Source organism: Semicossyphus pulcher, unplaced genomic scaffold (assembly GCF_022749685.1).
Source record: "Semicossyphus pulcher isolate SPU_LCO1_2020_fin unplaced genomic scaffold, fSemPul1.0.p SCAF_15, whole genome shotgun sequence".
NCBI classification, from domain to species: domain Eukaryota; kingdom Metazoa; phylum Chordata; class Actinopteri; order Labriformes; family Labridae; genus Semicossyphus; species Semicossyphus pulcher.
Genome location: NW_027211659.1, coordinates 932,402 through 958,716, shown reverse-complemented (window position 1 = coordinate 958,716; position 26,315 = coordinate 932,402). Strand labels below are relative to the sequence as shown.

Genomic DNA, 26,315 nt, shown 5'->3' with positions numbered 1-26,315 from the left:
GAAGCTGCTTCCTTTGTGTTTTTATTAAAGAAATATCAAATATCTGATTCTGAGGTTTTATCTCAGATATCAGCTAATTAATTTAACATGAACTTCTGATGTTCTCCTGTGCAGGTGATCAGTGCTCACAACCTGCCGAAGCCTCAGGGATCCGGGGCTAAAGGAGAGGTCATCGACCCGTACGTGGTCCTGGAGCTGCACGGTGTACCTGCGGACTGTGCAGAGCAGCGAACACGTACTGCTGCTCAGAACCAGGATGACCCGCTGTTTGACGAGACCTTTGAGTTTCAGGTAAGACATTTTACAGGTGGTAACTGTTTCTGTTCAGGGGGACAGACGCTGCTCTGTTAGTTAGTTTGTTTTTAGGTTTGTGGATGGAGCCAGAGAGAGAGAGGCGGACATGCAGCAAAGGGTCTGGGTTGAACCACTTCACTTTGCAGTCATTCATTTAATTATATTATGAAACAAAGCAATTGTTGAAGCTTGTCAGGTGAGTTTATTCTGCTGGTTTCTGCAGCTTTGATTACCAGAAGTTTGGCATCAACTGTAGTGCCTGTCCATAGTCTCTGTTTTAATGTGGTGCTGCCTTTTTCTAATGTCCAGCAGGGGGCGACTCCACTGGTTGCAAAAATTGTCTATGAAAAAATGCTCCTCCTCCTCTCCTGATGTATTCCCTCAGTAAACATGTTCCTAATGAGTTTATGGTCTCAGTCTCTAGTTTCAAGTCTTCTTCAACACAGCATGATGTTCATTTAGTCACTGATGCTCCCAGAGAGTCACATAGACCAGGAAGAGGGGAGGGGTTAGGGCGGGGCTACCTGTGACTGACAGCCTGTAAACCTGGATAGTTAGATACAAAAACAAGGCTGAGGCTCTAAAACAGTCGTCCACAGACCAGTGCATGGCGTCATGGTGGCTGTGTTTACCAAGTCTACGGACGTGACGCGGCGCTAATACACCGTTATTAGGATGAATTTGTTTTTGGTTAATGGATTTAGATTTGGCTTCTTTGCTGGTGAGACTCATTAATTCCTCCTCTGCTCTTTAAAAGAAGCAAATAAATTCCTAATGGACCAGAAGGAGACTTAAAGGACCTCATAAAACACAAACATGCAGCTCATCTAAATGTTGTTATTCTCATAATATGAAATAAATAATATTAAAAGGTCAGAAAATGTCCCTGTTTATTTAATTTGGAGTTTTTTAGAGACACTACTTATCATAATGCTCACAGAGACACTTCTGAGTCGTGTTTAAAAAGCTGCATTTACTTTATTTTGTTTATAATGATAATAAGAAAAGCAATAAAGCCTCTCAGCCATTTACATAACTGCATGTTGGCTCCTCATAATAATCCTGTTTGCTGCACAGAACCAAAAATATCAGTGTACCGTTTCAGAGAAAACACGTCATGTGGTGTTTCTCTGAGAGACGAATAAGAAGCGATGATTGACCTGCAGAACACAATGAGTTGTGCTGTTTTTGCAGCATGTTTTATACGCTGTGATTAAGAGACATGCATCCATCTCCCTCGTGCTCTGACAGCATGAAATCGAACATTAATGTGCATTTAAACGTGTTCAAACATTTATGGAGAATGGCAACATAAAGAGGATGATGTGAGTCTCTGCACCTGCGTGAAAGTGGAGCGCCGAGCACTTAATTGCACACCATCAGGGTTTAAATTAGCTGTTCCCATGAAAACACTGATGACTGCGGCGAATTCATCACAGCAGACGAGGTTTGATGGCTGCCGTGATGCTGATTTGACTCTCCGCCGCTCGCTGACAGGAGTCCTGTGTTACTGTCTCTGAGCTGTAATGACAAGCTGTCACATCTGATGTGGTGCGTTCCCTGTGGCACCGTCGTGTGTGTGTGTGTGTGTGTGTGTGTGTGTGTGTGTGTGTGTGTGTGTGTGTGTGTGTGTGTGTCCTAACATAATGGCTTTCACATAGTCTGCAGAAGAGTTTCAATCATAAGAATATTTGCGTGTGATTACGTGGGCTCTCTGGCAGGAGACAGACTTTAAGTTAGAATGCAGAGTTTGTCCTCCTGATTCATAAACACGTTACAGCAGCCTGAACAAGCTGAGCGAAACAGATGAACAGTGTAAACACTACAGAAGCTTTGGGATTATTTAACCCTGATTCAGCCCTTCGACATTTGGAGCAAAAATCTGGTCGAGGACATCGATCTGCGCCAGCCCAGATTATCTGTTAATATGAGGCTTTACAGATCCGGCCTTTGACCCCCGGGAGACGAGTGCACCAGCTGGGTGTGAAAAAAATTGGTCTTTTCTCTTCCGGGTTAGCTACGACGGACTTCTTGAATCGAATTTACATCGAGTGCACCGAGCCAATCGGACACCAGTTGTTTTACCGTGGATTTAAGTCTGACTTTCTAAACGTACACCTGCTCCATCCGAGGCGTAAAACATGCACCCGGGTGCAACACAAACTGGGCTTAAGTCTGTTAAGTCTAACTGGTGCACAGGGCGTATTTTAAAGACAGTCGTAACTTTCAGCTCTATGTCGGACGTAACGTAACACCCAGGCGTACGCCCAGCTGGTGCACTCGGCTCCAAATATGTTTGACATTCATTTAAAATGTTCTGAATGATTAAGTCAGTACTCTCTGAGCAATGATCGACTCTACATGAAGACGGAGCACATGAAAGGAGAAGCCTGGAGTTAGCTAGCAGACTACTGTAAAAACAAAGGAATAAACAGACCAGCAAGTTTTATTTGGAAACATTCACAGGTAGAAGACTCCTGTGTCACCTGAGCCCCTCTCACACATTAACTCCTGACAATTTAAGACAAAGTTGGAGAAAGAGCGCAGTGTGTTACGAGGCTCCATACAAGAAAACTGGTGAAGCCGTCAAACAATAAAGAGTGAAGAAGTGTTTCCGTCTGCAGAGAGCTGTTGTGAAGACTGCGGCGAACGTTTTCCGTCCTGCCTCATGACTTTTTGCCTGAAGTGTTTTTAGCGTTGAGTTTGATGCCTGATTAACTGTGATGTCAGAAACTGTGATTGTGTTGCAGCGTGAGCAGTTGAGTCCTGTTCCCCTCACCGCTGCTGTCAGAAGATCTGCTTTAAACTGTCTCAGCTTGTTTCGCTGGAGTGTTTCTCTTGTTGTGGTTAATTAAAGTCATGACTGAGACTGTTGGGACATAAGAGTTGTGACATTTTGTCTGGATCTTCCAGACATCTGCAGCTCCGCATCATCAGCATTTATCCTTTTTAGGCTGAGAGTAAAATCTGAAGTGACGCATGCAGAGACTTTATTTAACGTCCTCTCCAACGTGTTCTTTCATTACTTTGTTTTATTGCAGTTTTTGATTCATAAACTCTGTTGAGTACTTCAGCCACAGAGAACAGCCTCACCTGTGGTAATGTGAGATTAGGGCTGGATCACAGCAGCAGTCTGAGTAAACCTGATGAAACAGGTTTGATACAAACACACGGCGTCCGACCCGCTGCAGCCACGTCTCGCTCTCCTTGCGGTTTGTAAAAAAAGTTTGAGTGTGAAAAACACACAAATGGTTGGACTCACACAGTCACACAGTGGAGGTCATGCTGTTTGTTACAGTGTGCGTATCGCTCGCTCTCACACATCAGCACACACACCTCCTGAACACACAGTAAACACAGTCTCAGCTGTCTGCACACAGAAAACACAAGTTGTGTAATTCGGGTGTGACGGGGTTGAGGTGCGAGATTTTGTGAAACAAAAATGTGATGATACGTAGAAATGTAATAACAGGTGGTTTCACTCCCACGTCGAGTCACATGTTGTTTTCCTCTCTGTCCTCTGCAGATGTTTAGCACCTGTATGAGACGCTCTCACCGAATCTGTCTGTGGTTTTCATGGACAGGATCTCAAGGCGCAGTCGGGGGGAGGAGGGTTTTCCAGTTTGGGAACCTCAGAATTTCATCTCTGCTTTTTGCAGATGATGTTGTCCTGTTGGCTTCATCAAGCTGGGACCTCCAGCGGGCATTGGGGCGGTTTGCAGCCGAGTGTGACGCGGTTGGGATGAGGGTCAGCTCCTCCAAGTCTGAGGCTATGATAGAGTCTCCGCCTCAAGTGAAGGAGTTCAAGTATCTCGGGATCTTGTTCACAGTGAGGGTAAAATGTGTCATGAGACTGACAGACAGGTTGTTGCAGAGTCAGCAGTAATGCGGATGTTGTATCGGATCATCGAGGTGAGGAGGGAGCTGAGCCTGAAGGCAAAGCTTTTGATTTACCAGTCAATGTACGTTCCAACCCTCACCTGTGCTCATGAGCTGAAAGAATGAGATCACGGACACAAGCGGCTCAGGGTGTCTGGGCTCAGCCTCAGAGAGAAGGTAAGGAGTTCAGAGGTAGAGCCGCTCCTCCTTCACATCGAAAGGAGCCATTGAGGTGGTTCGGGCCATTGATTAGGATCCTCCTGGGCGCCTCCCTGTGGAGGTTGTCCTTGCACCTCCAACTGGGAGGAGACCCGGGGCAGACCCAGAGCTCGCTGGAGGGATTATATATCCCACCTGGCCTGGGAACGCCGCGGGATCCCCCAGGAGACCTAGGATGACCTAGGAATCTGAAAAGGTTGACATTGAAGTACAAATACAGATTTTACACAGTCAGAATTTATTACATGTCTTACAGCAGTGTCTGCAGTTGAGATGCATCGTGGGTAATGTAGGCAACAAAGATTGAAAAGAAGATATCTTTGATTGTGCTGCATCCATCTGGACAATAACTGTCCACTCTGAATTGTTTCAGAAAGCAGCGCTAAGCTCTCGTCTAACCTCAGGACGGCGCACACGATACGAGATACGAATGTTTGATCCGCCTCTCTCAAGTCTTAAGAGCTCATTTTCTTTTAAACTGCTGTGAGTGTTAAGAAAATGTTAGTCGAGCCACATTCAGACTTTTGCTGTTTGTCTTCATGGAGACGATCTCAGCTCGATGTTTTTATTCTCACAAGCTTTTATGTAAATACGGATCATCTGCAGGAAAGCATTTCTCTTCATTACTGTGAGAGATTCTGGTGTTTGCACAAATTACGTGGTTGTGTTTGAAAAGAGCACTTTTTCCAATCGAATGCGTTTGAAAGATTAATCGAGAAATAATTTAAAGCTCCATCATTTGTTTTTGTGAGAGCTTTAAATCACATTAAACTGTAGCTTAAGTTTAATGTGACACCTGCAGATGTGAAGATGATGTAAGAGTCTCAGAGCGAGGCTGCGAATTCAACCCCATTCAGACATCGGCTTGTTGCAGGAAAATTGAGGATAGGATTGAAGTCATCTTTTGGTACACACACACACACACACACACACACACACACACACAGAGTCAGCTGGAGCTGTCTGTCTGACTCGCCCATGCATGAAACTTCAGCTTTTCCCGACCGCTCGGCCCTCGCTCACAGCTTATAGGAGCGGAGACGCATTATAAGACACACACATTCCCACACACACACACACACACACACACACACACACACACACACACACACACACACACACACACACACAGGAGGATACTCTTCATAATAGTGCAGTGCCGGCCTGAGGGAGCAGCCTCCTCGTTCAGTCACTGTGACATCTTCTCTGCTCTTCATCCATCACTGGCGTCTCCCTCACACAGAAATAATTTAATCCTCACATCTTTGTAGAGCATAAGAGAACGTGTGTGTGTGTGTGTGTGTGTGTGTGTGTAGAGTATAAGGTTGTATGTACTACATGTGGACACGTTCGGGTGTTTTATCTCTGTCTGTGTGATTTTATTTCGCTCACATGAAATTACATTTCTGCCTCAGTGTGAGGCGTTCACTGCCCCCGGCTCCGTCCCAAATTCGGAGCTTCTTCCTTTGAAGTTTGCACATCAGGACCAAAAAGCCCGTTACAGGTCGACAAGGCCTGTGCTACCCCAAAAACACAATACACTGCAGAGGAAGGGCAGCCTGCAGGTCAGAGGGTGTTTCCTTTTGCAGCCCTCAGACTGATGGTCAATTGTTTGATGGTGCATTCAGGAACAATAGGAAGAAGTATTTACATCTTTTGATTTAGGAAAATAATAGGGCTGCAACTAACAACTATTTTTACAGTCGACTAGTCATTGATTATTGAAACAGTCGACTAATCAGAAAATTCATATTTTTAAATCTAAATGAAGTGTGAGGTTCTTTAATCTAAATGTAGTGTGAGGTTCTTTAAGCTCGTGCTAACTGACAATAAAGACAATAAATATGACTTCTTCTTTCACAAATGTGTCTTTAATAAACTTTGCTGCTGATTTGGCTCCTGCTGATACAAAAGAGATAAGAAGGAGAGAAACGGTGTTTCAGGTGAGGAACTGGAAGTGTAAAAAATAACTCTAACACTCTGGACTGTTGAGTTAAATGTCACAGTTGATGTTTAAAGAGAGATTCGTCAGGTTATTTCTATAGCACTAAAATCCAATACAACTCGTCTATGGATAGCTACCGTTAGCTAGCTAAGAAGCTAAATATCTTATATGGGTGAGTCTGCATCATCCACCACTCCAGCGTGCCTTCTCTTCAGATGCTCGTGCATCACCGACGTGCTCCCGTGATAAGCAAGGTCCGCTTTACAGATCCTGCAGGCGATCGTTTTCTTTGCTGAACTGCTCCCAGACTAGTTTCAGGACGAGCATGAGCATGAGCAACTCTCAGCAGAGAGTAAGGATGTGAGATGTCTCACCGCTCAGAGACTCAGGAAAACCATGTCATGTCCACAGCATGAAAAACACGCACGATGATGTAGCCAACTTTTTTTTTTTTAAGATAATTTTTTTGACTTTTTGCCTTTATTAGATATCTGAAGCTGATAGCTGAAGATTGACTGGAAATATGGGGAGTAGAGAGTGGGGGATGACATGCACCTAATGATCTGCAGACCGGGGGTCAAACCTGCGATCGGTGCGACTAACTAAACTAAACCAGCACCCCTAACCAACTCATCCGATCTTTGTTGACGAATCGTTGCAGCCTGTATGTACCAATGTACTTTGTTACGCTCAGCAACTGTTCCTGCGATTGTTATCGACATCCAAAGACATCACAAGAGAGCTTTCAGCAGAACGTGGAAGAGGAGCTTATTACTGCTGCTGGGCTCCTTTGTTGCACACACAAAGTATTTTAACAACAGAATTTTAGATAAAACAGATGTGACAGAACACTCACACACACACACACACACCCACACACACACACACTCACACACACACACACACACCCACACACACACACGCACACACACACACACACAGAGACTCTAATTCAGACACATGCTAACTGTAATCTCAGTATTCTTCTCAAATGTGCTGCTTGAGTTTATTTCCTTTTGAGCCTGAAGACTTCATATGGTTTTAGTTTTGTGGACACACACACACACACACACACACACACACACACACACTGTAGGATCTGTCTCCTGCTATAAAACTTGTGTGTGACTGTGTGTGAGGAGAAAAGTCGATGTTATCTGATGGTGTTTTATTGTGAAAGGTGTTTACTGCTTCCTGTGAACAAAATGATTATGCACAGACACACTCCAGGACCATCAGTTATCCTCCTACTTACTCTGTGTGTGTGTTCATGTGTGTGTGTGTGTGTGTGTGTTAGAGCCTTATTAGCTGTAGGGGAGGTGAGATCTGACTATATCTGATGTGATATATTCCTCTCTTATTAGCGTGTGATTAGCGTTAATGCTGCACCTGAACAGCTTCAGGAGTGACAGCAGACATGGTGTTTAGTTCTCAGCTGAATATTGTCACTAATGAATCATCGTACCTGCTGTGAACGTGTGATGAAGTGCACCTTTTCCTCCTTATTAAGAGCTGACGTGATGTGTTTAAATGCAGAGCAGATGAATAATGTAAAGATACATTTAAACACCATCAGAGTGTCGGCGTCTCCTCAGGTGAGAAATCATCAAACATTTAAAAGCCTCGATAATCCAACAGATTAACTTGTTGTCTCTGAGTGCAGATTACTGTCGCTCTGTGTGCTCCGAGGTGGAACTAACAGGTTTGATTATTTAGGGGATTATTGAAAAGTATATAATTAAATATGCAAAGAGGTTTTACATTTGAATTATAAATCGAGAAGACTCTGAGCTGTATCCCATTTTGTTATGCATGGCTGAGCAGCCACTAGCTTGTTTGTAGGACCGAATTCCTTTGGTGTTCAATGTTCACAAGGTTTTTAACCAGAGCCGAATTATTCGGAAAGATCATCTCCACTCTGAAACAAACAGACCTGGTGATAAAAACAGTAAATAATGTTTCTAGTTAAAAATCAGTTCTCTTTGATGCTGTCCTTAAGCAAAAATACATGATGTCAGGAGCTGCGGCTAGCTGAGCTGCCACTAGCTTGTTTGTGGGTTAGGATTCCTTCAGTGTTCAATGTTCCCAGAGCTTTTAACAAGAGCCGAATTATCCGGAAATATCTCCTCAACTCTAAAACTAACAGCTCTGCTAGTTAAAGCTGGTTTAATGACTGAATAAAGCAGGTTTAGGTTAAAATCTGGGTTTTTTTCTATGGTCTTTGGTTGTGCTGCAGGTGCTGCAAACCGAGCTGCTGCTAACTGTAGCTCAGCTTGTTCCTTTGATGTTTTAATATCCGGCCAACAAAAAGCATTGATGGAAAACGCCGTAAGCATTTCAGGTAACGCTTTAGAACCATGTTGGATATAAATCCAATTAAACTGATGAAAGTCAAAAGCCCCACAAAAGGCTCTAAATCCACCTCATTGTGCACTTTATCCTTAAATTTATTAGAATCTTGAAGTACGGTTTGCTGTCTTTTTCTTCGACAGAGATCCGAACGAGGTGTTGAGAGAAAAAGGAAGAGAATCAGATTCAGTAAAGCAGCATGAACAGATGTCTTCTTCTTTGTTCACTTCCTGTCTGCAGGTGAACATGCCCGAGCTGGCCCTGCTGCGCTTCGTGGTTTTAGACGACGACTACATCGGAGACGATTTCATCGGCCAGTACAGCGTGGCCTTCGAGTGCCTTCAGCCCGGCTACCGCAATGTGCCCCTGCTGGGCATGGCGGGAGACCCCTTACCACACACCAGCCTGTTTGTCCACGTGGCGGTCACCAACCGCAGAGGAGGAGGGAAAGCCCATCGGAGAGGTCTGTCTGTGAGGAGGGTCGGGAGGAGGGGGAGGGAGTACGTCACGCTGAGACACACGGGCATCAAGGTGGTGGACGAGACGTTCAAACCGGCCAGTGCTCCTCTGAAAGAGGCGACGGACCTGCGGGAGGACGCTCAGGTGAGAGGGGGAGTGGGTTGGAATTTATAAAATACCTTGTTTGATTGCCAGGCTGCAAAAGGAAGATTTACAGGAGAAAACCATGGGCCCTGTATTTACATATTTATCTACATATTTTGAATCTAAATGACCAACATTTTAGGAATTACTCCCTTAGTGCAAAAAGAATATTTGCTTATGAAGAGGCCTGCTGAAGCTGAGCTGAATAGTATGCAGTCAAACGAGGTTGGACGCTTGATGTTGCTTTGCTCTTACGTGGTGCCTTCACTGACTCACTTGGGCGTGTCGACAAATTTCTTGTTGCTGCTTTAAAAAAAGATGACAAACAGTTACATCCACTCTCTGATGCTTTGGTGTCGAGTGTTGACTTGCTCACGTCGTCCATTTTTCATTACAAACAACATAACATCATAAGAGTAGTTTATTGACAGGTCAGTAGGTAACACAAGAAGTCAATGTGACGGCAAATTTTTAGAGCACTCTCTGCTGGTACTTTAAACCATCTGGGTTTTTTTATTGGACTGTCATTACAGTACAACTATACGCACACATGTTTTTTATGTCATGAAAATGTTCCTGTTTCATAAATGTACAGAACGGAGAGGTAAAAGGAGAGAGGCTGGAGGGACAGAGGCACAAACACACAGGCACTCTTCCAAACACGAGTCTGCTCGTCCTTTGTTAGCTAACTCACGATTATCTCTGTAAATTGGCTGCTTGCACAGACTGCAGAAACAGTCCAGGTGAACATTTGCTTTGTTTTGTGTCTGAACAGAAAAACACAAAAGCTACTTGAAGCGCTTTAATTGCCTCCACGAGCTGAGTCATCAGAGGACCAGCATGCACCCATGGGTGCAGCTTAGATGGAGAAAGTGGCAGGGACAAAAGGTCTGGAGGTCCCTCCCCCACTACATTTAATGAATTTCTGGAATTTCACACATTTCATCCGTCTATCTTTGACTGTTTTGATTTATAAACCCTAACAATCGGGTTTTTAAAAATTTCGGCAGCAGGAATCGACCAAATCATTCACCTCTCTCTTCTCTCTCTGCCTGGTTTTTATCTCTGTCACTCTTTCATAAAGGAAAATGAAAAATGTTCAGAGGGGATTTTGGATTATCCAGAGTAACAGGACATGATTCCTGGAAAGTGATGTGAAGTTTTACATTTTTAATGCTTTGAGCAGAACAAACACAATTTCATTTACCTTCATTGTACCGGGAGGCAGGAACAGGTTTCTAATCAGACCTGGACATAAAACCAAAATCAGCTCTGGATTCTCGTGTCAGCGAACAGAACACCAACCAAATATTTTCTCTGGCACTTTGTATTTTTTATGTGTTTAATAGAGAACCACAATGAGGCAAGTTAAAAGAAAACATTAAAGAGCAGGTGTCCCTGTGTGTGGTCTTTTGTGGTCACAAAGAAAAGATAGTAGTGAGTAAAATACAAGTCTTATCGTACCGTGTCCTATCACATTGTTAATTAATAAAAAATTACAGAATAATAATGACATGATTAATACTGATTAATAATAGATAATTAGTAATAACTACATAATTTATAACTGCAATTTATCAAATAAAGATAATTTCCAGTTTTCATAATATCCTATATTGTATCGTATCATAATGTATCGTGTAGTATTATATTGTAATGTATCATATTGTATAGTATCATATGGTAACATATAGCATCTTATAGTATGGTATAGTGTTTTATCGTATCGTGCCATATTGTATTATATCATATATTGTAATGTATTATATTGCATCATATAGTATCATATCGTAAAAAAACATATCGTACAGTATCGTTTAGGATAATAGTCGTATTGTGTCGTATCATATCATAGTATTGTATCACATTGTATCGTATCACACAGTACTGTACTGTACGATATCATACAGTATCGTACAGTGCCGTACAGTATTGTACCGTACAGTACCGTACAGTATCATATTGTACAGTACCGTACAATATCGTACAGTATCGTACAGTACTGGACAGTATCGTACCATACAGTATTGTACAATATCGTACAGTATCGTACAGTACCGTACAGCATTGTACCGTACAATATCGTACAGTATCGTACCGTACAGTATCGTACAATATCGTACCGTACAGTATTGTACCGTAGAATTGTACAACATCGTACAGTATTGTACCTTACAGTATTGTACGGTATCATATCGCACAGTATCGTACCTTACAGTATCGTACAGTATCATATCGTACAGTATCGTACCGTACGGTATCTTACAGTATCGTACGGTACAGTGTGGTGTTATACAGTATCGTGTCATAGTATTGTACAGTATCATATCGTATTGTACAGGATCCTATAGTATAGTATCGAACGGTCTAGTATTGTTTCGTATCGTACCGTACGGTATCATATCATACAGTATCACATTGTATCGTACCGTATCCGATCGTACAGTATCGTAAAGTATCGTATCATATAGTATTGTACAATATGCTGTAGTATCGTTGTCATCTCGTATAAAGGAGTCGTTAATGACACACTGTATGGTTCACGCCTGGAACCAAAAATGCACCTGTGGTACAGACAAACAATAATTTATGATGAGAGTTAAAACACTGTAACAAATTTTAAGTTTTATTCATCCAAAGACAAAAAATCTTCTACAACACGTTCTCTGTTTTAATGAAAGCAAACAGCTGAGCTGATGCTTCACTGCTCACTGCAGGCTGGCTGTCAATAACTCACATTCTCTGTCATTAGTGTAACCCAGTCTCTATTTTCAGGTCTCACTCTGCTTTTTGAGTCGCACAGGATTTTTTTGGCTTTGTTGATGAGATGTTTGGGTTTGAGTAACTGACATGACGCTGCTGAATCAAGACTCTCTGGGTCCTCTTAGTAGAGCGAATAAGAAAGAGGAGGAGGATGAGAGAGAAGGAAGAGAGGAGGAGGAGGCGACAAAGGAAGAGTCAGTAAGAAGAGTGGAGGAGGATTATAAAGCATCTATAAATACCAGTAAAAATAGAACCTGGTCGCACAGCACCCACCAGCTTATCACTGAATAAAAACAATGTAAGCGTGGGCAATGGAGGCAGGATCCTCTTTCTCCTTATTTCTGTTTTTAGAAACAGAAATTATCTCCAAGAGCCAAAAGTGTTTGGACACTTGTGCCCTTTACTTCCTCATACCCAAAGCCAGCACCATGAAGAAATGGTTTCACAGTTTAGTTTAGAAGAATTGAATTGGTTCGAAACCGGATCTGAATCCTGATCTCAATCCCATCCAACAGGATGAACTGTAACATCAGTGCCGGAACTCACCTTTACTCTTGTGGCAGAAAGGTAGCAAATCCCAGACTGGTAGGGAAGCATGTTTCAAAGACATTTTTGGTATGAAGTTTATTTACTTTCTTTAGGAGAGTTGAAAAGAAGAGTTGAATAGAAGATTGGCACCACTCTCATGACTATGTGTAAAGTATAGGGCTGGTTTCAAGATCGAGTTAGCCTAGCTTAGCATCAAGACTGGAAGCAGGTGTAAACAGGTGTATTTCTATCAGTATGTTTAAATTGAACGTCTTTTTCCAGCAATGTAACAGCCATGTTAAAGGACAGTTTGGTTTAAGAGTTTTGTTTTTAGTTATTGATCCAACTAGCATATCATTTTAGCTTCCTGGTTGGTTAGCTTCCATCCAAGGGTGAAAACAAATGTGTGGGAGGTTTCATGGGGTTCACCCAGAAACAGAGACAGCATGTCCCCACTGTGTTTATCAGTTAGCTTTAGCGTTGGCGGTTGGTGTGTTGTTGGAGATAGCCATGCTAACTGCAGATGATGCTAGGCTAAGCTTTTTGTCACTTTTTGTGAGTCAGATCCTCTATTTTTACCTGTCTGTGAGTTGGATCCGCTCGTTATGGTTGTTTTGTGTGTCAGATCTGCAGCTGGAACCGGATCCAGTTTAAAACTTGATTCTTTCTGTGGCTCGAGCTCCACCTTTCCACCAAGTTTCAGGAAAGTTGTGTCATTAGTTTGCTGATAAATAAACACACAGGCTTAAAACAGCACAGAGAAAATAAAAGCTCAAATGATGAAGGAAAAAATATCTGTTCAAAAATGCAACCAGCTGTTAAAAACAAGGTGGATGGTGTGCGCAAATGTTCACAGTATAAAAGGGACAATATTAACTGGGCCTAATGATCAGATGCAATGTAGTTTTGGCCATGTAGTTTTATGGATTAAGGATTAAATAACCCTCAGGGCATCTCTGTTTTTGGTGACCTAAAAAATCAGATACATGATGACACTGTTGCACAAATCCTGTAACGCTCTTATTGTCCTAAAACAGTCCGGCTCGTTCGTTTGAAACGCCTCCCTCAGTGCTTTTACAGCCTCCTCAGTAATAAACGGTATCAACATCTCTATCAGGCGGTAAATCCTTATCATGTCTGTATCACATCAACCCTGAAACAATCCCTCCAATCACAGGCACACACACACACACACACACACACACACACACACACACACACACACAAACACACACACTCACACACAAACACACACACTCACACACAAACACACACACTCACAAGCGGCTTTTAATCTGTCCGCTCCAATCTCATTGTCCTTTCACTCCGACTTGAACCCTCCTCCTCCTCTCTGTCTCTCTGCCATGCGTCCAGCTGTGGCCTCATCTGCCACAGTCACTTATTATTCACATGCCTCTATTGCACACGCACACAAATACACTCACACCTCCACACAGGTGAGGCGTGATAATCTCTGGTCCAGTTGGAGCTCAGCCAGGTGGCAAATTGCGTTGGGTTAGCCAGCAGAGGTTCCCATTCAGTGCTTTCATGTTCACAGATACACTTTTTATTATGAATTGACCCAAAAATGTCCTTTTCTCCGTCCTGACACCGTCCTGTTTTATTACTTTGTTCCCGTCTGAGCTGCTAACAGAAACACTTGTGCATCCCGATACGCCTGCAGCAGCTTAAAAACATATTCTTCTGTTCCACATGTTCGCCATGTTGTTTTTTTTTTGCCAGACGCACTTAAAATAAGGCTGATGTTACTGGATTAAAAGCAGCGATGTCTGCCACAGTGATTTAATTCACAAGAGAGACGCTGGAGGACATGTGTGTGCAGGGTGTGTCAGGGTTCTGACCTTTATTCCAGCTTAATTTTGCAGCTTGAACCATTCATCTGATCTAATATTTTCCCTCTCCTCCTCCTCCTCCTCCTCCTCCTCCTCCTCATCTCTCCCTCTGTGTGTTTTCCATTCACATCCTTCTCCAGAGCACCACCGCCAGCTTCAAAGAGCAGTGTGGGCTCCCCACGGTGGCCAAACTGAAGCAGTGCATCCAGAGCCTGGCCACGAGGCTGCAGAGCCCCGAGGGCACGATGGGGGCCAGCATGGTGCTGAAGGAGGGGTACCCGTGTCTGGAGGCTCTGGTCAACCTCTCGGAGCCGACGCGCAAACTGCTTGCTGCCTACGACACGGTGAGTGAGAGGAAGGAGGAGGGCATGCACACAGTTTTCTTACATGTGTCTGAAGTGTTGAGATGCAGCTGATATTTTAGGAAAAATATCAACAAGTCAAAAGAGGAACAAGCGGTCCAACCTTTTAAAAGAAAGTAACTTCTCTCTGCCATACACAGATTTTATATGGCTGCCATTATTCTCAAGTTTTGTTGTTGTAAACAAACTTTGTGAAAAGACCAAAACCAACAATAATTTACGATGACTTAGCGATATTTTCTGAGACTGATTAAGATTACTCCTCTGCACCACCTGGCATGGACAAGACAGGTACAAGAAGCACTAACGTGGAGTTGTTCTCACATAATCATAAAATGACATTATGCGTGCACACCATAGATTGTATTAAAAGATGGCCGACATGACAGCTCCCTATAAAGGAGCCAAACCCTCTCTGTCGCCCCCTGCTGACTGGCTGCAGTATAGCTCATAAAGCCCGCCTCCTCCATGTTAACAGATGGGACATGAGTCAAACTATAAAATCAAAATATACGTCAAATACATTTTTCTCAAACATGGTTTCTGTCATTATAGTTAGTTCTTATCATGCTGATTTATGTCCCAGTGTTCTTTTTCCTCACAAGTTTACTTTTAATTAGTTATTTGATGCTGTAAAAAGGGGACGTGGCCTCATGATTGACAGCTCTGTTGACCAATGGGGCCCCTGCAGCGTTCTGTTCCCGAGTAGCAGAGTAGAGGAGGAACGGCGAGAGGAGACGTAACTAACACTAACACTACAGTCAGTGAACTTTCCATCAGCGTGAATATCTGCTTCAGACCGACACAAGAAGCTGTTCTGCTGCAGACTGAGCCCACCTGAGGGCTCCAACACGCCAAGGCCGCAAGGTAAAGGTGTGTTTCGGGGAGAGGAAGGGGCACCAATAGTGCGACTCCACCAGCCGATCTCTACTGCACACCCTCTGGATACAGAGGAGCAAGATGACAGCACCTGCTACGGGGGGATTTAGGCTTCATTTTTGTACAACTAGAGAAGGTGGAGACGTGTCGGCCATCTTTATCTTTATCCTCTTTTTAACTCATTTTAACTCAACTCCACACCTGGGTTATTAACACAACACACAAATTCATTAGCTAAGTTTAGCCAGATGCTAGCTGCTTTAGCATACTGTGTTTCTCACGTTGGATCAGTTTTACTCCATCACAAAGTCTTCTGGAACTTTTAAGTGTTGTGATGTGAGACATAACACCGTTTACTGAGTGTGCACACACACGCAGATATATTGTCCTCAGGCATTAAATATGCAGAAAGACACTCTGATGTGACATTCAGGAAACCCACACTCCTCACAAACACACACACACACACAACACACACAATGACTACCAGCTGTGCCTCCTCCTACTGCTTCTCCTCTTGCGTCAGATCAGGACGACGCTCTCCCACCTGTGTCAGCGCTCAGATTTGACACCTACACACACCTCAGATGTGTGTGTGTTTCAAACATCACTCTGTGTTCGTGTCAGTCAGCTGACGACGTTTCAGTGTGGAACCAGGAAATGTGAAACCAGCAGGTCAGTGTCATGAAGCCGCAGTCAGTGTGATCTCCAGTCGTACATCACACCTCCTCAGGCTTAGTCATCATCGCACACTCGCCCTCCCCTCTCTCCCTCTCTCTCTCTCTCTCCATCTTTTCCGCTGCCCTGTCGTCTTTCTTCTGTTCTTTTCCTCCTTCAGTTTCTTTTCACAGATTCTTTAAGGTTACTTTGTTGTCCCCCAGGAGAGAGACTTGTCTTGGATCAACGCAAATGCTGCATCAAAACCAAAAATCACAATAAAAGCACATTAACAAGAACACGTGCAAATGCAAGCCTTTAGAACAAACAGGCAAATTATGAACAATGAACTCTATGGTCGCACCGTGTTAAATTGAACAACCTTTCTTCCTGTCTCCTGCAGATGATTTCCGCCCAGAAACAGCTGATCGAGAACGCTGATGCTGTTCAGGAGAGGATCGCTCAGGTGCAGAGAGAAGGTGAGGAGCTCAGGATGGAGAGCGATGGAGGAAAGGCTGCATTAACTGAGGGAAAAAGGCTGCAGTGGTGGAAATGTGCAAACCCCAAAAAATCACAAAATTTTGGTTTGATTCCTCCAAGAATCAGTCTGTAAACAACTTAAGAAGAGAAGATACGCCACTTCCTGTTAGTTCTAACGCTCAAAGATTTCTAACTCGTCCCAACTAACCCGCCTTCATTCCTAAACGATGAAATAGCTTAATTAATGACATGCAAGCGACATAAATGACTATTGGAGAGTACGAGCAACAGGCAGACCAGACACATATGTGGAACAAACCAATGTGAATGTTTCACAACACTTTGATTGTGTTCAGGCACCAGAACTACTTGTTCTTGTTAGGTCCAGGGGGCGGGATCTCTGAAGGGATCCTACCCAAAAAAACAAGCTAACGTCATTAGCGACAGTTTGGCTTGCAGCCCCTCCTGACGTCCTGTCTGTCCACAGGAGACAAAGATTGTTAGAGAAACATTTATTTATTTATTTATTTATTGTTATGCATTTTTTGAAAGAGAGAGAGGACAGTGGATAGTGTTGGAAACAGGGGAGAAGAGAGTGATGACACGCTGCAAAGGGCCGAGGGTGGGAGTCGATCGCGGGGCTGCCCCGTCGAGGACCGTAGCCTCTGTACGTTTGTAGTAAATATAAGAACATTTGGAGACGGTTACCATTCACTTTAGGAGGGTTCAAATGTCCCTGTTCATCAATCCACTCTGACCTCATCCTTAGGTGGACTTCCTGCTTCGATCCCACAATAATAAGGAGAGGTTAACACCTTAAAACAAACATAAATATGTTTGTTTTAACATAAATAATTTGCTTTAATTTTAGATTTCCTGAACATTTTCAGGTGAAATGCTGCAGCATGATCGCTGTGCAACAAGCCTTTACATAGAGAAGCCAAGTGAGAGTATTTTTAGAGCCTCTTGTTACCTTAAACGACTCCTGACCTTTAGCTGTCAGTGTAAATGTCACCAGCGATGATAGTTTGCTTTTGTAAATATGTAAATCCAGTTTTCTGACACCAACCCGACATGACAAGTTTTCGACTCTCGCCCCCAGACATTTTGTGTTTGTCACAAAAACAATCCGAGCACATCACCCTGACATGTGACAGTTACACTTCAGCTGTTTGACTTGTTGATGCCCACACACACCTCTGTCGCTCCGGCGTGTGCTTTTCAGGGATGGACTTCCATGAAGAGCTCTCTCGGCTCGGGGAGAAGGAGGGCCTGAAGGGACGCAAGCAATGTAAAGCTGTGGAGAGTTTCACCTGGAACATCACCGTGCTCAAGGTACTCATGGTGACACGTCTGGTACCCACATGGACAGGAGACAAATCTGGGGTTCCTGTTTGGAAATGAAATATTTATTACAGTTGATATTTATGTGTCTGATCCCAGGTCTTTGTGCATCACACGTCTGTGTGTGTTCAGTGGATAACCATGAGATTTATAGAGGAATGTGCATTTTTCTTCTTCTTCTTTTTGGTCTTATTTACTTAGTTTTTCCCTCCTTCTTTCATTTATTTCATCTTCTTCAATGACATATTGTTTGTAAGCTTGTAAAGTAAAATAGTAAAAAAGCCGTAAAAAGTTTGATATCTGGTGGAAATCTAAAACGGAGCGGATAGGAAAGTGGATGTTGGACCTCCTTAGCCTCCTGCTAAGCACATCCTGGTACCCAGCACAAGAACAATACGCTTCAAAACATAAGTCTAATATAAGAATAATGTCCTTTATTTGAAAGTCATTGTCTGTGTGCTGCAGGGTCAGAGCGATCTGTTACGAGGAGCTAAGATGGACTCTCTGGACGCTCTGAGGCAGCTGGCTCTGGCATGTGAAGCCTGCGGACTCACCTCCTCCTCCTCTTCCTCCAACTCCTCGTCCTCCACCTTCTCCACCGCCGAGCTGCACTACTCCTCCCATCCTCTGTCCGGCCGGAGGAGCAGCACACACGGAAACGGACGCATCTGACACCCCCGGCCCGGGTCCAGCGTGCTGCCAAAGAGGGACAGGGAGCGGACGGAGTCATTAACAAGGATGGGGGAGATACTAGAGCGAGGAAAAACGTGCAGGTGTGAAAAGCACCTCAGGAGACGGAGCAGTTCATCCCTTTATCCAGTGCAGTAAAAGTCTAGACGAGTCTAGACCGCAGCAGTATATCTGTTCACGCCTTACGGGAGTTCAACAATTAATCACTGAAGGTCGGCCTGCAGAGAGGCTTTTTCTGAATGTCGAAGAGACAAACCACGCGGGTCCTTGGACTTGTGACGGCTCCTGCTTTTTTTTTCACAGAGAAAATGTTTGAACATTGTAACTCTGCAGGTTTCCCCTCATTAGAGAGCAAATCAAAGAATAATTTGTGACAACGGGGCCGTCGTAAAGCCGATGTTTATGGTCCTGTTGGCGTTTCATTTCAGAGGTTTAAAATGCAGACAGAGGGGATGGAGAGTTTTTCCTCGCCTCGTTTCAGCTCGTCCTTTGGGAAGACCACAAGACGACCTGTGTGTGTGTGTGTGTGTGTGTGTGTGTGTGTGTTCACAGCGTTGCAAATAGAAGAGGGGAAATATGCAATAAGAGATTTATTGACAGGATGTGCTCCACAAAAAACAGCCAGGCGGAGGGAGTAACTAATCCACGACGCCGACATTTGTCCTGTAACACATCTTAAAATATCATAAAAGTTTCATTGTGTCTTAACTTTTGTTTTCGGAAGTATATTTTCTCAATGAAATATGACTTTTGCAGGATTTTACATCAAAAACATGCAGTGCTTGATAACATTATTCTCTGATGTGGTCCCTGAACTCTGAGAAAACTCATTCACAAGGACCCGTGAGAGGGACACGGGGATTATTCCACTTTCTAAACTTTAACCAGAGTACAGAAAGATCCCCTTGCAACTCTGAGCACACACACCTTTCATCATAAGTGTGCAATACCCTGCAGAAGCACACACACACATGTAGAGGGTCTTGTTATCCCCAGCTGATGGCCTTTGAGCCCGCCATGTTCGCTCGGAGCGGGGACGTCTGAAACACGAGGATGGAGGTGTAGCTGAGAGGTAATTGGAGAAGTTACGGACGTGTGTGTTGATACTGTAGTACTCCAGGTGTGTTGTAGTACATGTGTGGATCGTATTACCCTCCTCACTACACCGACATGTGGGGCGCTGGGAGTGTGTACATGTGTGTTTTTGTGTGTGTGTACGGAGGACAGATCCTGGATGAAGTACACTGTATTGATGTAGCAATAATAATAGTGGGAAGTTACAAGATTGTGTACTGACTGAACTTTTTAGCTCAGTGATTATAAATGTGTTAAAAAAATTACAAAAATGGCGTCTGGCAGGTGCTACTGATCACGGCTCGTAGTTGTGCGTACCTGTTGTCAGTGATGGCGTTCCTTTAGGCCTTTGAGTGTAACTGTGTGTTATTTCTTAACGCAGGGAAACACCTGTTCTTTTAACTCAGCTTTTGTACTCATATTCTTGTATTTTGTAAAATGCTGCGTCTCAACCAAACTTGACTAAAGTGATGCTAAGCAACACACAAGACTAAGCTAACAAGGTTAAATTTACCTCCTTGAATCCTCTGATGAACAAAATGGTTTTCTCCGATGTCGGTGATTTTCAGGCTTTATGACAAAATAAGTTGAAGGATTAAATCTTCCAGTTTAAAGGTCCAGTGTGTAAAATCCAAAGACTGTAGATAAGAAGTGGAATAAGCCACTGGGTTTGGCATTTTGACCGTCGCCATCTTGTTTTTTTTTAGCCAGAAGTGACCATATTTGGAGGGTAGAGCTGGAGAGGAAGGAGGAGTTAGCAAACACTAAGTTATCGGCTAACTTTAGTGCTAGCTTGGTCAGCAAGGCGCATCCAAAATTAACAATCTGTGATGTAATTTGGCTGGCAAAAACAGGCTTAAGCTAAATGTTATTACCTAGAAATGCGCAGACGACTCCTCAGAGGGTCTTTAAGTACAACAGCACACTTATGTTGCCATTGTAATGGCTTGTCAATCACAGGTAGCCCCGCCTTAAACCCTCCCCTGCTTTATGGTCTCTGTGACTCTAAATGAACATCATGCTGTGTTAAAGAAGACTTGAAACCAGAAACTGAGACAATAAACTCATTAGGAAAATGATGCTGAGGGAATAAATCGGGAGAGAAGGAGGACCATTTTCTCATAGATTTATTTTTGCAGACAGTGGCCGTTAGAGTGAACGCAGGTTTAAGGCACTTCTGCACTGGTGTCACTCATCAGACCCCAAGGCTACGTCCACTACTTATATACAGTCTTTGGTAAGATCAGGGGATCTAAAGGCAGAGTTGTCGGCAGAAAGTGAATCTAATCTCCATTTTCATTTGTGTAAATCACCTGATAATAATAATTATGTTTTTATAACCTTAGAATGAGACTTTTATGTTTACAGAGGGAGCGCGTCCTCTTCTCAGAGTCCGCCATGTTCTAAGGTAGCCCATGAAGGTCAAACCAAACACTGGCTCTTGAGCTGTTCACACGTGGTTTCCAACACGCTTGAAAAGGAAGTTGAGAGATGTTGTCAATGCCTTTAATTCTTACACACTGCTCCTTTAAATGAGAATGTTTCCATAAAGGTTTTCATGTGACTGATGTCGTAGTAAAGGCAGGTGCGTTCGATACGGAAGAGTTTTAGTGCAAAAGACAAACAAAAGAGATGATGATCGACCTCTTTTGAAAATGTATTTTTCATTTTTAAAATGAAGTTGAACTTAAAGACTTATTTTTGCATATTGAGAATAAATTAAAAAGGTTGAGAATAATAAATAAAAAAGGGTTAATGAAGGTTAAGTTGAAATGTTGGGAGTCAGTACAAACTTTCAGTATTAGTAGCAGATGTAAGAAATAAGAAATATTATATTTTAGCATTCAAAAAGTGCTAAAATCTTCCTCTGAATTATTCTCTCTTATCTGGCACTAATTCTTAAAGTTCAACTTCATTCTGCAAATGCAAAAGAAAAAAAAACATCCTTTAATTTTTGTCTTTATTTGGCCCTAATGCTCTCCCGTAGTTTAAAAGGTTTAAATGATCAAAGTATTTTTGAACCGTGGATTTGAACAAATGTATCTCCAGCTGCAGCCGACAGTGAAAACTCTTTGAACAAAGCAACGTGCAGATTTCTGGAACAGCAGACATGTTGAATGTTTCCTCTGCCCTTTGAATGAGGCAGGGAGGAGGATGGACGAGGATGACAGCTAAACATTGTACCAGTTCACCTGTCGGTTAGCGCGGCAGGTGGCATTTTACAGCAGACAGTATGTTGATGAGAAACACTGAAACACGGGGACGACACTGAGCTCCACTCACCTGTTTGACCCTCCTAAGTGCTTGTGCAGGACTACTGTATGTTCTGAATGACACCCCATGTTTTAGTTTTTATTGCCTTTTATTTATCTTCACATTTCTCTCTTGCTTTAACACTCATCATACCTTCACTTTTCTGCATCCTGATGTTCATGCTGCTCTTCCGGAGGCTCCAGGTGTGCAGCTGAGTCACAGCCGCAGGAGGAGGGTGACCTAATAACATTTTCCACGGCAGTGTTTGTTTGTGTGTCTAAGAAAATAAGACGACATATACTGAAGGGAGAGCAAAGGTCAAAGCAGAAGAAGAGAGGGAGTGATATTGTATTAAGTTTAGTTGCAGGTGTGTTTGTTGGGCTCACCTGCAGAGCTTTATAATTGCCCGTGAGCAGTAGACGGAGTGGCAGCACCTGCTGTTTTGTTCTATTTATACCACCTGACTCACAGGGAGCCCCGGGATGTGTGTATTTGCTGGTGTGCTTGTGTCTGTCATGATACCATGGTGCCCTGATTTCTCACCTGATGAAGCAAACTGGTTCATTGCCAAACATTTTACCATGTTTCTGCTTAAATCAACCGAACAAGACACCGGACTTTAGAGGAGGCGTCCTCGTATGGAGCCATAAAAAAGAATATATCTGTAAAAGAATAAGAAAATAAATACGGAAATATAAAAAGGAATAAAAGAATAATACATTTGAAGATGAAAAATGTGGAATAGATAAATGAATAATTAGATGCCAAAAACATAAAATAAATAACAAATTTTCATTTATTTTCATGTTTATTTGTTCATTTATTTATGTATCTATTAATAAATGTTTTAAAATATATATATTTAAGGTTTATAATAGTATAATTGGTCTCATTTAGTTTTCTTATTCCTTTCCCTTTTGCTACTCCTTTAAGGGAAGAGCTGTCAATCAAATGGCTATGGGTGGGACTTCCTGCCAAAGCTTTTAATGACATTATATAAAAACAAATATTTAAATTAAATAAATAAAAACAATAACAACAATATATATATATAAATATAGACTAATTTATTTGTGTAAAATGTAAATAAATACACATTAAAACTTTATTTTGGAAAAATTAAAATTTACAGAAATTAATAAACAAATATATGTGGGAAAAAAATGATTTTGACATTTTAAATTTACATATATATTTTTTAAATTATTCCTCTTTATATTTCCCAAATTAATTTTCTTATTCTTTAACAGATTTTTTTTATGGCCCTCCTGTGACTCCGTACCCTCTGTCAGAGATCTGTTTACCTGCAGGGAGTATCTCTGAGCATTAATGATGCATCAGCTGCAGTAAAACAAACCACAGTATTATCTTTCTGTGTCCCGGTTTACCTGCCGATAAAACTGGGTCAAACATAAGACGACGCTTTCTGTACCTGTGGAGGTTTGCAGGTGAACATCAGGAGTCGGCTTTCAGTAATCAGATCTTTTCTAGTTAAGTTTAACCTCATTCTCAGGATAATTGATTAAGGTTTACTGTATTTACAGAGCGCTCTGGTGATGTCCCTGCTGCTACAGAAAGCACAACTCTCCTGTACATATTTGCCTGCCTCAAGTGATGCAGGCTTCCTTTGTATTAGCAAACAACGATAATGTCTCTTCCCTCAGACAAAAACTTAGTATGATGTTCACTTTCATGGATCACTACTCTTGAGCAAGTTTCAACACCTCAAAGTGAAACATAAAAAAAATAGGGTTTAACCTACAAAGCATTTTCTCCTCCTGAACATGCCTCTCACACACACTCGTCCCTGCTTATTAGAGACCTGATAATATGTTTACCTCTGCTAAAGGCACTGTGGGCTATGGAGTCATAAGAGTGCCAAAGAAAGATTAAAAAAAAAAGAATAAGACAACAAATGTGGAGGTAGAAAGAGGAAAAAAAAAAAAGAATAGTTAGGAAATTGAATGATTGCGGAAGTACATGAATTAAATAATAAACAAGTAACTAAGTATGTGGGGGAAAAACAAACAAAAGATGATATAAACAAATGTTACGTAGATTTTTTTTACATTTATTTTCACATGTATTTGTTGATTTATGTCCTTATGGATAAATTCCTATATGAATTTTATAGATTTCTTTTATTCTGTTACACATAAATTATTTTTTGTATTATATATTATCTAATTAAAAACGTAGGCAGGAAGACAGCCATTTAAAGAATAGCAAAACTAAGAGGAAATAATATGAAAACTACATAGACAACACAATAAAAACAGTTTATAGTGAAAAGATGAATTGTTCTATTGTATGCATAAAAGTAAATTCATTTTAAGGTTTATACAGGAATAAATTAACCTAATAACCATAACCTAATAAACATGAAAATCTTTTGCCATTATTTATTATTTTATTTATGTCTCTGCATATTTTCCACATTTTAAAATTTCTTAATTATTATTATATTTATTTCCTTTTTATATTTCTTTTTTCTTTTTTATGGCACTCCTAGGACTCCAAAGTGGTCGCCCCCCTTACTACAGTGCTTTACTACAATGTTCAGTGTATCATTTGTAACCCAATGCTGCACCCTGATGCCTGAAGTGTGGACTTCTCTGCGTCCCTTTACACCCTTAAAAGTGAAACAGTTTTACAGTATGTCTCTATCTTTGATACAGTTTTATTTTGAAGGATGAGAGTTTTAGACAGATTGAGTGTTACTTTGGGGTGTTTCTGTATCTCTGTTACCCACGTGTCTTAACCTCCAGCTAGCCTTCTCTGTGCTCTTCAGTGTGTGATGCTACCTATCTTTGCAGACCAGTGGTCAAATAGCGCTTAACATTAATTTGAATAATTGGAGAGTTGTTTCTAACTGTCATAGTGATGTGGACAACGTCGTGTAAAACACTTGGAAACGTGTAAAAGGTATTTTAGGTTCTGTATAACCCGTGGCATCTGCAGTGTCTGTGTTGGCCCGCTAACCTTTAATCCAGTGTTTGTACCCTCAACTGTTCTTACACTCACTGTATGTTTTTGTATAATAGAACAAAAAAAGACCAAAAGAAGAAAAATATTTATTGAAGTGTGTTTTAAAAACCATAAATAAATATAATTAATAAATGGACCTTGCTTTTATTTTGAAAAGCTACTGTGTTTTCTATCTGACAAGTAATCAAATATAACAAGAGTATGTATTCCAGACTAAATAAAGTTATCTTTTCCTGACCAAATTCTTTTTTTTTTTTGCCTCAACTTTATCGTTTATTGTGGGTATATGTGATGTTTCTTTCCTGTTACACTCACAGGGCTAGTAGAATCCTGCTTCTTCATTAAAACATGAGTATTTGTGAATAATTTAATCAATAATAGGAGTACTTTACTTTTTTAAAAAGCACATTTTCCTATTACTTAAAGAACATTTTCAAAGCAGGACTTAATCTGGTAACAAGAGCATTTTAACACTCTGAAATAAATAACTGTAATTTTAGTAAAGGGTCTAAATACTTTATCTGCCTCTACTTTAAGGGGGTGAACTATAAACTGTTAATTTAGAGCAAGTCAAATAGACTCTCCGGAAATTACGCAGATCTTTTTTATAGTGAAGAGCGGCCACTCTGTTGGGCTCGTTTAACTACAAAAATACACAGTCCAATATCGTAGCCAAGTGATGTTTCTAATGCCTAATAAACAATCTTTGGCTAAGTACAGGAAGCAACGAAAACGGGTTTCTTACAGTAAAATGACGGTTATTTAGCTTCAGTTTATACCAACAATAAATCTTTTTAACCATTTTATATACGTAATACATTCCGTCTTCGACGTAGATAAACGTTATGTCCATTGTTTACATTTTAAATGGGCATTTCGTTCATTTCGTTCGGTAAATCCGGGTACTTTGCCGAGCGGGAAACGGATATTCAAATTGGAACTGCGCAACGGCCAGCCGTTAGAAAATCCTCCATGTTTGAAACACACCCAGAGGTAAGTCAAAGTTATTAATTTTAATGCCATTCTTCTGTGTTTAAAAAGTTTTTCCTGTAAAACAAGACTCTATTACATGTATTGCATGTTAGCTAACTTGATGTTTTCATTAAAAATAAGGGGTTTAATGTGAGATAACCTGGATAAAATCTTTCTAAAATC

At 41.7% G+C, this 26,315-nt stretch overlaps 1 protein-coding gene across 1 annotated transcript in view; it reads left to right on the top strand.

Moving 5' to 3' along the window:
* Nucleotides 1-25,391, top strand: part of plcl1 (phospholipase C like 1) — an 81,522-nt gene extending 56,131 nt beyond the window's left edge. Inside the window, exons 7-12 of the mRNA XM_069662876.1 lie at nucleotides 115-291; nucleotides 8,927-9,289; nucleotides 14,574-14,777; nucleotides 16,735-16,810; nucleotides 18,037-18,146; nucleotides 18,621-25,391. Coding sequence (XP_069518977.1) covers nucleotides 115-291; nucleotides 8,927-9,289; nucleotides 14,574-14,777; nucleotides 16,735-16,810; nucleotides 18,037-18,146; nucleotides 18,621-18,827 — 1,137 coding nt within the window. The 3' untranslated portion in view covers nucleotides 18,828-25,391. The remainder of the gene's footprint in view (nucleotides 1-114; nucleotides 292-8,926; nucleotides 9,290-14,573; nucleotides 14,778-16,734; nucleotides 16,811-18,036; nucleotides 18,147-18,620) is intronic.
* Nucleotides 25,392-26,315: the final 924 nt, after the last annotated feature.